The sequence below is a fragment of the Poecilia reticulata genome, linkage group LG19 (assembly GCF_000633615.1).
Source record: "Poecilia reticulata strain Guanapo linkage group LG19, Guppy_female_1.0+MT, whole genome shotgun sequence".
Lineage (NCBI taxonomy): Eukaryota > Metazoa > Chordata > Actinopteri > Cyprinodontiformes > Poeciliidae > Poecilia > Poecilia reticulata.
Window position 1 is genome coordinate 1443741 of NC_024349.1, and position 11177 is coordinate 1454917.

General features: G+C 41.5%; 1 protein-coding gene across 2 annotated transcripts in view; it reads right to left on the bottom strand.

Moving 5' to 3' along the window:
* Positions 1–11177, bottom strand: part of rhbdl1 (rhomboid, veinlet-like 1 (Drosophila)) — a 55549-nt gene that overhangs the window by 12800 nt on the left and 31572 nt on the right. For both annotated transcript variants that reach the window (XM_008436344.2, XM_008436343.2), the window contains exons 2-5: positions 9216–9374; positions 3595–3819; positions 2131–2279; positions 1947–2059 (exon numbers count right to left, since the gene is read on the bottom strand). In XM_008436344.2, coding sequence (XP_008434566.1) covers positions 1947–2059; positions 2131–2279; positions 3595–3819; positions 9216–9281 — 553 coding nt within the window. In that variant the 5' untranslated portion in view covers positions 9282–9374. The remainder of the gene's footprint in view (positions 1–1946; positions 2060–2130; positions 2280–3594; positions 3820–9215; positions 9375–11177) is intronic.

The following is an 11177-nucleotide window of genomic DNA, read 5'->3' on the forward strand; positions in this document are numbered from 1 at the left end:
CCGTCACCTAGCAACCCCAGTCAAGCCCAACCCGTCACCTAGCAACCCCAGTCAAGCCCAACCCGTCACCTAGCAACACACGCTGAGCAAAATAAGAGTCCATTTCTGCCAAAAACAAAAAAAATGTAATGTTGAGATTAATTTCAGAGATTTTCAAGAGAAAAAATGAAATTTTTTTTAGAAAAAAACTTGAAAATTTCTCAGTTTGAAAAGTCAAACATTTTCAAGAAAAAAAAATAGAAATTTGAGGTCAAAATCTGAAATTGTCAAGAAAAACTTGGGAATTTTAAAGTTTCAAAATTTGAACATTTTCAACTTTTCAAAAATTCAGTTTCAAAAGTCAAAAATTTCAAATATTTTCCAGAAAATGTATGAGATTAATCTCCAAACGTCTGAGTTTTCTGGCAGAAAGTTGGTCCTTTGTGTCCATCTACAACGACCGTAGTTGGTGTGCAGCCATTTTCACGTGCGAGTCCAAACGTGGAGTTGGGGGCGTGGCCAACAGCAGCTCATTTAAAGTGACAGAGGCCCTAAAAAGCTCATTGTGAAAGGAGCTCAGAATAGACTAAAATCTCCTGATGTGAGAATAATTCTGTATAAAAAAAGTAATGAACATGTTTGCATAGGCGGTGTAGTTCAGTGCTATAGTAGGTTAGTACGTCCCCTTGAAGCAGCAAACAGCAGCAGTTTGATCATCTAAAACTGCAAGCGGCTCTTTAGTTTTATTTTTACCAGTAATCCAATCCCAACAAAACCAGTAAACAGAAAACATCAGCGGAGCTCAGAGGAAGAGACAAGAGCGTAAACAATAATAACCACAAAATAAAGTAGGTCACTACAGATACGCTGCCGTCTGGTCCAACCCACACAAACAGAGGCGAGGAAAACAAGCAGCCGTTTCTGTTCAGCTTCCGGAGGAGAGAAGATACTAAATCCACTGCAAGACGTTACAAAACGTCTGTTTTCACTGTTCGTCTGACAAACCTGGCAGGGAAAATAACTGCAGTAGCACGAACAGAGAGTGGAAACGGACGTTTAAATACATTATTTAAATGTATTTAATGAACACGCAGCAGAGGCCAGCATTCTGAGTCGCATGACCAACAGCCAGATGTTACTACTGCTGGAAACAACAAAGAAGACAAACCGGAAGTGGTCGGAGGATGATGGGGTTTTTTACTGCGCGAAAAAAAAAAAAAGATTCACGTCTGATTTTAACTGCATTTCTCATTTAATAGAAACACTTTAAGTGTCAGATTGTTTTTCTGACATTAGCGGAGCATTGACAAAGTTTTGCACACATTTGTAACTGAAACACATCGAGTGATGCATTCTGGGAATGTTGACTCACCAAACGAACACGAGCCGAACACAAAAACAGCAAAAAAAGTCACTTAAATAAAAAAAATAATAAAGATTTCAAACACCACAGTTTTATTAATCATGAGATTTACTTTTTTTTCTTTCCATCATGATAAAATGTTTTTCCTTCATCAAAAAGCAACCTGATTCTTTCATGTTTGAGAAATCTTTCTATCTCCATGGCAACCGTTTAGCTGTTAAAACATCTGGATGGACCTAGCCCCGCCTCCCAGGCACAGCTCCTCCCCCTCTCAGATCCTTCAGACTAGCCAGCAGCAATTAGCAAACAGCTATTGAGCTCATTATATTAGCTGGTTAACAGAGGAGCCATGTTGGGATGACTTCCTGGAGGCGGAGCTTCAGAAAGACTAGGAGCTCTTAAAGAGACAGAGGCCCAATTTCACAGACTTAAATTAGGAAGTCAAATTTCTCTTAAGTCACATTGATATATGTATCATTTTATAACAGCTGACGGTAGCAGCTGCTTTCTTGTGCCATAAAATGGCACCATGCGCCCGGTAAACACAGAGCGCCGCCCCTTTAATTGAACCATTGAAGCTCATTGACGCCAGAATGAAACTCACCGGCCAGAACTCCCGCCATGTAGAGCAAACTTATCCGTAAGATGCCGTGAACCATCTCCAAGGGAACGCCGATCATCAGCTGCAGCAGAGCGTTAAATCCCAGCTGCTCCAAACTGAGGAGAGGAAAAGTTTCACTTGGTCTCATCGGCAGCAGAAAGTCAAAAACAGGAGCAGCTCAACGTACCCAACATGCATGAACATGTAGCTGAAGAAGCGCCAGACTTGTGCGCGGTGGCCGGGATGGTAGACCAGCGGACTCTTCATGAAGTCCAGCTGGTACGTCTGCAGAACCCACTTATTGAGCATGATGCCGTAGCACATGAACACGATTATCTGCAGCACAACACACACCAGGAACACGATTCAAAGACCATCAGGCGTCCTGCCAAACCAAAACTCATTGTACTTCCTGAGACGTTTTGGTCTTTTTCTGTGTTCCTCAGCTGGAATTGAGACAATTACAGCCTGCAGGAGAAAAAAGATGCATCTGGTTCAGCTCCATTAATTTCTTTTCATAGGATAATGGCTTATTGTCTCCGTGAATTAAAATGGACGTGAATAGTTATTATCAGACTCTCGCCGTCATTACAGCCATTCAGAGGCGACTGCAGGCGACTCAGCTTCAGGGAAACCAGGAAGTTTTGTTGGTTATTTTCCCTGGAAAACCTCAAACTATTCCGACGATGCGATAAAGGACAAGCCAGGCTAGGAAAAAACTTAAACCGTGACAGTGGAGTCATGTTATTATGAGAACAAAATATTACAAGGAATTCAAATGTATGATAAAAAGTAATAATATGAGAATAAAGTCGCAATACAAGAATAAAATAGTACGACAAAAAGTTATGAGAATAAAATCGTAATATACGAGATAAAAAGACGACGTTAGACCTGTTCTGATGCGCCTTCAGAACCCGACGTGTGTTTTATTTCCCCAAATGGATCCGCGCTCTAATGCGACGTTGGTGACGATCCGACATCAGAGGCTGAACTTCCTGCGGAGGATTTCAGCTTAAAGGAGCAGCGGCTCAAAGTGAGCGCCATCAAAGGCAGGGAATCTCCTCCAACAGCCGTTCTGGGAGCGGCTCAGAGAAACAGGATTACCGCTTTAGAAAACGTGTCAAACTCCAGGCCCGCGGGCCAAAACCAGCCCGCCAGAACGTTCTACAGGGCCCAAAGAACCTTAAAATAACCGCTGAATGCTTAACTAATATCAATCAAATGAAAGCAGTTTAACAGAAGAGGATCAGGAGCACAGAAAAAAAACCTGGATTTTTCTTAGAAATTTGACTTTTTTTCCCATAATTCCAATAATTTCCTCACAATTCTAACTATTTTCTTCAAATTCTGACGTTTTTCTCTGAATCCTGACTTTGACCTGAGCAGATTAAAGCCAGAATCTTGTTTTCCCCACAGAATATATGTGAAAAGTTCTGCTACAGTTTTCATGCGTTCTGCCAAATCTAACCTGAAACGACGTTCAGCATCATTTCGCTGCAGGAAAAACTCATCAGGTTCAGGTGAGTTCAAGCTTTAGAGGTTTTGGGTTTTATCAGCACATTCCCCCCCCACCGGCCCGTTAAGGACCCAAATGAAAACCGAGTTTGACTTCCTGGTTTATTCGTGGCGCTGACAGAGGGCGTCTCACCTGGACGATGGTGACGACGGCGATGAAGACGGGCGGAGGACAGAGGCGGTTCTGGTGGAAGTACCAGCGCCGGTCCGTCTCACACGGCAGGATCTCGTAGGCCACATAGCGGACGAAGCGTTTGTAGAGTCCCAGGCCCGTCTCGTCCAGCAGGATCTCCCTCTGCAGGGTGCGGCGGCCGTTAGCGATGGCGCGCCGGAAACTGCTGGAGCGCTTGCTGCTCATCTGAGGGACAAAAGAAAAAACCTTTTACCCGTTTATGACCCGACATGACTCTGGTTCAGCTCTTCCGATTAAAAATGGAGGCCATCAGGCCGCTTTCATCCGGTTCGGTTGGTGAGGTGTGAACGCTAAGCTAGCTCTCCTGACCTCGGTCTGCGTTCGGTTGACGTGAACTCTGGTCAAGCGGACCGGAGACCGCTCCAAAAGCAGGAAGTGGACTGCAGCGCAGGGCATTCTGGGTAAATACAACCAAAGCTAACATGCTAGCCCAGCGCTAGCAGCAGAACTGGCTCGTGGATTTTAGCTAAAGACAAAAGAGAAAAAGGTTTTCATGTCGTTTTCTTCACTAGTTGTGACTCCATTGAGCTTCTAACTGCACAAATAAATCAATAATATATATCGCTGTAGACGTGATCAATAAAGAGATCTGATTATTGAATATATGAAATAATCCAGGTTGCCTAGCAACGACCTGCCGAGTAACGGGAGCAGTTTCAAGTTTCCCCACTTTGTCTCAAAAAAAAAACAACATGGAGGAAAACTGGATGAAACAGGAAATGACAAACATTTAAAACCAAAAACTAATCAATAATTATTGATCAACTCGTATGAAACGCTTATTTCCTGATACGTTTTTTAGCCCTCATTTATACTAAACAAAATCACTAAAGAAAATTATTCAGAAAGATTAACCAGAAAGTTAAAAGATATATTCTGATAAAAAAAAGAAATGCTGACTGAGCAGATTTACAAAAAATCCCCAAACATTTTATATCAACATTTTATTAATTCTGGAGCAAAAACCTTGAGGGTCAAACAGAAACGTTGATGAATTTTCTGTTTATTAAACCAAAGACGGAAATAAGTTCAGATTCTTCCTCATATTTCAGCATCAAATGAAATATTAATATCAAAGTTATGTTGCTGATTTAATTTAGCTGCAAGAGACTCAACAAAACTGCTGCTGAATATTCATGAAGAGAAACGGATTAAAATACATAAGTGGCTTTTGATTGAGATGAAATGAAAGAGGCTGGCTGCCAGCAGCGCTGAATCATGGGAAATAGCTGCTAATGGCTTTTTGTTTACAGCAACGTTTTCCAAGCTTTGGGATAAAGTGAGAGCTCTTATGTTCACGGAGCGCAGGTCTGCCAAACTCGAGGCTCACGGGCCAAATCCGGCCCGCCATAAAGTCTTAATGTGGCCCATCAAAAAAAATGGACCTTGGAAATAAATTAAATAATATTTTATCAATCAAATGAAGGCAGTTTTCAGCAGAAGAGAATTCGGACCACAGAAGAAAAAAAAAAAGCTGTTTTTTCTTTTAGCATTTACCAGAGTCATTCCGACTCCAATCTGCTGCAATCAAAACTCAGGATTCTGGGCGAAAGAAAAAAAATCAGAATTCTAAAAAAAAAGAAAAAGGAAAACAGAATTCTGACAAAAAAATTCTCAGAAATTAGATTTTTCACCTATTAAATATAATATAAAACCCAGAAATTTATTTTCCATGGCAGTAATCTCCTTCCGTAGTTTTCACATGCAAACTGCTAAATTACATCAATGTGAAATGATGTTCAGTATTATTTAAATTTGTACTCATCGAGTAATTTTAATTTTATTGGTTTGTTGTTTGATCACCAGCTACAGAAGCTTAGCATTAGCCTAGCGCCGCGGCGGAACAACCACCTGGAGAGGAACGGCGGGCCAGAACCGGTACCGGAGGACAGAAACACGGAACGAATGAGCAAAAACTCAGCAGCGTCGAAAATAAACGTTACAGCAGAACTGGAAAGCATTCACAGGGCTTCTCCACATTACAGCAGGAGTCGGGACTTATCCAGTTAATTTCAATTAAATAGTCAGATAAACATGATTAACATGTAAAAACGGAACCGTTTTTTCCAGCCGGAACCTTTGTGTTCTCACGTTTCTCATGCGTCTGTAAACCTGACGCACTTTGCAAACAACAACGATTGATTAATATGTAGTTTGGAGCTAAATTAATTAGCTTCAGGCTAAATATATAGCTTCCAACTATATTTGGGAGCTAAATATTTAGTTTGAAGCTAATTATTTAGTTAGCAAATTAATTTGCTAAGTTTATAAACTAAATATTTACCTTGATAACTAAATATTTAGCTCCCAACTCAAATTTTTGTTGTGCGCTATAATATTTACATGGAAGTTAACTACTTACCGTATTTTCCCCACTATAAGGCGCACTAAAAACCTTAAATTTCCTCAAAAGCCGACAGTGCGCCTTATAATCCGCTGCGCCTTATATATGGACCAATATTGAGCCGTAACAGGTCTAGTAACTACGGTAAGCAGCCGCCGACTTCATTTAGTTTCTAAACTAAATATTTACCTTGCTAACTAAATATTTTGTTTTTAGACTAGATATTTTAAGTACATTTTGAGCTTCAAACTAAATATCTAGCTAGCTCAGTTAAATATGTAACTTGAAGCTCACCAACTAAATTTTTAGTTTGTAAAACAAATATATTTAGTTTCTAAACTAAATATTTACCTTGCTAACTAAATATTTAGTTTGTAGACTAGATATTTTAAGTAAATTTTGATCTTCAAACTACATATTTAGCTAGCTCAGAGCAACATTTTTATTTTGAAACTTGCTGCTAAACATTTGTTTTCTAAATTAAATATTGAGTTTCAAATGAAATATTTAGTGAGCTAAATATTTAGCTTGCTAGTTGATATATTCAGGTTCAAACTGACATTAATATATAAACTAATATGATGAAAATTTGACTTTGAAGCCCATTTTCCCAAATTATTGCTGTTAGAAGCATCAACCCTTTTCTCCTCCTTTAACCCTTAAAATCCTGACCCAGGAGGTGAAAGAATGCAGCGCCTGTTGCTGCGCCTCCTGTCTGCTCCGCGTTTCCCCGCCGTACGTTTGGCTGGGTGACAGCAACCTGCTGCTCCCTCCCATTCATGTTGCCTCTGTGAAGGTTTGCTCCCTGCAGACACGGCTTAGCGTAGCTGTCACTCCGCCTCACCGTGTTCGACGTGCGGCGCCGCCGCCGCCTCTAAAGCGAGCATTAGCGGCCTTTTGAAGTGACGACAGGAGAGAGACGGCGAACGGAACGCGAGGCGGCCCCGAACCTGCGGCGCCGTCAGAGCTCAAACATCTGCACTGGGAATAAACGCTGCCGGAGAAATACTGGAGTTTCCCTGATGAGGAATAATTGATTGCTGGCCTCAGCATTAATTAATTAAAGGGGCAGTGTTCTGTAAAATCTGTTTTATTGTTTTAATGTTTTTCGATTATTAAAATAAACCTGGAGTGTTACTTTCATGCATGTTTGAGAAATCCTTTCATCTCCATGGCAACCATTCAGCTGTTAAAACGCCTTGGTGGACCTAGCCCCGCCTTTGAGCCGCAGCTCCTCCCCCTCTCAGCTCCTTCAGACTAGCCAGCAGCAATTAGCAACCAGCTGCTGAGCTCGTTATAGGAGCTGCTGCTCAGAGCAACGCTGGTAAAACATTAAAGGGTTAACAGAGGAGCCATGTTGGGACGACTTCCTGGAGGCGGAGCTTCAGGAAGAGCAGGAGATTTAAAGAGACAGACGCCCAATTTCACGGCATTAAACGGGGAAGTAAAATTTTTATTAAGTCATATTTTATATCTACAGCATTTTTATAACAACTGAAGTTAGCAGTTGCCTGATTGTGCTGTAAAACTGCACTATGTGCCTGGAAATCAGAACACCGCCCCTTTAAATCTTTCTGCAGTTGGAGCTTCTGTCTCCATTGCTACCAACTGAACTGTTGGCTCAATCTGAACATCTGTGGACATCACTGTTCAAGTTTTTGAAGAGTTTCTCCAGATTTTGCCTCCTCGGCCATCCTGAGACATGAATATATTTACCGTAAGCCGGTGGGGTCCAATATCTGCCAAATGGGCCAAACATTTTGAAGTTAAACGCTGAAATGTGAAGGAAAGAGCTGCAGAGTTTCAAACAGATTCAAAACAACCCAAGTGTCGCCGTTCCCGATTATATTCATGAGTCGAGTGTCGACCCAAACCTCCATCTGAGGCTTTCAGAACCTTGAATCAGTGGATCTGACCCAGATTCTCACATCCTTTCAAAATAAGACTCTGCTCCATTCTGTTTTTCCCCTCAGCAGTTTGTGACCAAACCGCTGCTTCATGGTTTAATGATGGCTCGGGAAAGAAACCTTCGCTCTCAGACACTCAGGCAAAGAGCATCGAGTCGCTGTGAGAAACACGAAACGTCGGCTGGAGCCCCGAGATGCTGACAGGTAACAAACTGCACTTTGGGCTCTAAATGGCTTTAAAACGTGACTTTTAGAGGAGAGTGTAAAGTTTCTGCTGTGAAGAAAATATGAATATGTGTAGCTCTGAAGTGGAAAAGCGTAAAAAAAAGAGGCTAAAAGCAACAACATAAAATATTACCAGGTTTTTCTACTGGAAACATCTCAGCACATCTGAAGTAGCAAAACTAACTTTTCAGCAGCTTGTTTTAAGTCAGTAATTCCTCAATTTTAATGAAAACACAGCAGGATTATTTCTTATAAATACAAAGGAATTATCGACTCAAAACCAGTTCATAAAAAGTTACCTGTAAATTAGTTTTATCTAATTTCAAGTGGAATACGATATTTGCACTAAAACTTCACCAAAAGATACTTGGTAAGATTTAGTGTTTTTACAGTGCATATCTGACAAACAAACCTTTAAAAGTGACCTAAACGTTTTCATTCTTAGAGATGTGTTGTAAAACCAGCCTTTCCTGTATGTTCAGTTTTCTGACAGAAAGTGACCCAAACCCTGTTTGTACACCGAGAATGAATCTGTTCAATGGAGCCAAAAGTAGAGAAACCGAAATGCTAACAGTTCTTTCATTTACTGTATTTATGGAAAAGAATGTGATCAAATCAGTTTTATTTGGAAAAACCAAGAAGTTAAAACCAATAGTTATTGACATATCATGCAAAATACTTTAAAAATTTTATTATCTACAAATATTAACATCCAAAGATGTTTTAGCCGTTAGCTTTAACTGTTTTAGCCGTTAGTTTTAACTGTTTTAGCCGTTAGCTTTAACTGTTTTAGCCGTTATCTTTAACTGTTTGAAGCCAACACTTAAAACCGGCTGGGTGTAAATCAAACCCCCGGTTTGAACTCAGCGCCCGTCCGGCTGACCATCCGGCCGTCGGACCGTTTAGCTGCCCGTTCGGCCGCCGGACCGTCCGGCGGCTCTCGCTGCTCCACCTGCGAGGTTAAGCGTCTGGACTTAGTGATGCGTTAACGGCTGAGATTGATCCTCCTTCGCAGGACGGCCGGCTGAACGATCCAGGAGCTTCCCAGCTCAAATCGATGCAGTGACCTTTCCTGTTGGACTCACCAGCTCGATGAGCTCCTGGTAGCACACCTGGCCCTCCTCGTTGCTCTGGACGAGCGCTAACAGCATGTCCAGCTTGGACGGGTCCAGCTGCAGCTCATGGTGCTCCACCAAGCTGGTGAAGTTCTCCACTGGGATGAAACCGGTGTTCTCTGGGTCCAACTGCAAGGAAAAACACACCAGCTTAATGTTGACCTGCAGCCTCACATCTTTCTGCAAAAAAATGTATCAGTGTTTCTCAAAGTGTGGGGCGCGGGCCACTGGGGGCCACGTGGGAAAAAAGTCAGAAAAAGAATGAATCTAATAGATTGAATCTAATAAATGATAAAATCTATTCTGTTTTTAAGACAGATTATTAGGGACAGAATAAATATTTTGAGAATAAAGACTTAATATTGAAAAAACATAGAATTGCAAGAAAAACTCATTCAAGAGTTAATTCATAATTACTGTATCATAAAAAATAAAGTTGTTTGAGAGAAAGTGGAAATAATATGAGAATAAAGTCAAAATTATATGAGAAAAATAAGAACATTTGGATCTAATAGTTTTTAAATGATAAATCATAAAACAATCTGTTTTTTATGACAGAGTAGTAGAGTCAAAATAAGAAAAAAAATAAGAGAATAAAGTCATAACACTGTAAAAAACAAAAAATAAACATAACATGACGAAAAAGTCGTATGAGACAAAGTCAAAATAATCCCAGAATAACTAATAGTACAAGAAAAAAACCTAGCTTCGCCTAGAAGTCGGGGCTAGGTCCGCCCAGGCGTTTTGAATGGTTGCCATGGTGATTAAAGGATTCCTCAAACATGAAAAGATCAAAGTAAGACTCCCGGTTTGTTTCTGATGAGGGAAAAACATTGAAACACGATGGAAAGTTTAAAAATAAAATCAATTTTACATGATGTTCCCCCTTTAGCTAGAAATCAGTGGAGGCCATTGCTAACTAAAAAGCAATAATCACAAACATTAGTTCTGCTACGCGACGTCATGCTTTTAAGAAACATGATGAGCATCAAAACAACCCACACGTGCTAAACTCCTGTAAAGTTAAAACAGAAACCTAAGAAGGTTTTGACCTAAATAGTCATAGAAACTCATTTTTGGGCTGAAATGACGTCCTGGACGTTGCTTTGTGAGCAGTACCATTTTCTTTCTGCTCATGTTAGCGCCCTAAAGCAGGACGTGGACTCCAGAACAGGGCATTCTGGGTAAAAACAATCAAAACAAACATGCTAGCCTAGCGCTAGCAGCAGAAATGGCTTGTTGGCTTCAGCCAAAGACTAAAGAGAAATCGCCTCCATCTTGTTTCCATCTGGTGAAGAAGGAAGTTGCTCTCAGTGTCTTCAGAGGTTTTTGTGTCGTTTCCTTCAGTGGTTCTTGGTGCAGCGCCCCCACAGGCCGGGAGGGGAACAGGTTGGTCAAAAGGTTTGGTTGGTTTGACTGAAAATAAAACAAATGTTGCCGTTTGGGTCCCAAATCACACAGAATCTTCCGGATTATCAGATGTGAAAACTTTCCTCCCAGAGTCAAACCCGCTGTATGTTCCTGACAGTAATCAGTGATTTGTGATCCTAAAACGCAGATGAAGCCAAAGCGGAGAGAAAACGAACTGAGGTGGCAGAAAGCCCAGGGCTATTTTTAGATAATCCCCCTTTTACTCCGAGGTCTGTGGGTATTTGCTGAAAGGCGGCCCTGTTTCCCCCCAGGGGAGCCGAGCAGCACGGTGCAGATATCTGCAGTGTCGGTAACGCACAGCGTAGCAGGACAAGGAGGGAGGAAGCAGGAAAAGGGGGAAGTGGGTGTGAGAGGCTGATGAAAAGAACGAGAAGCGACGGCGTTGAGGAGGAAGTCGGCCTGCAGCGTGGTGTGCCACACTCCATCGGTCCGCCTGCACGTCCCAGAGAGCCGAAAGAGATCAGACTGAAATACGCTGATCACTGGCGAGGGCCGACCAGG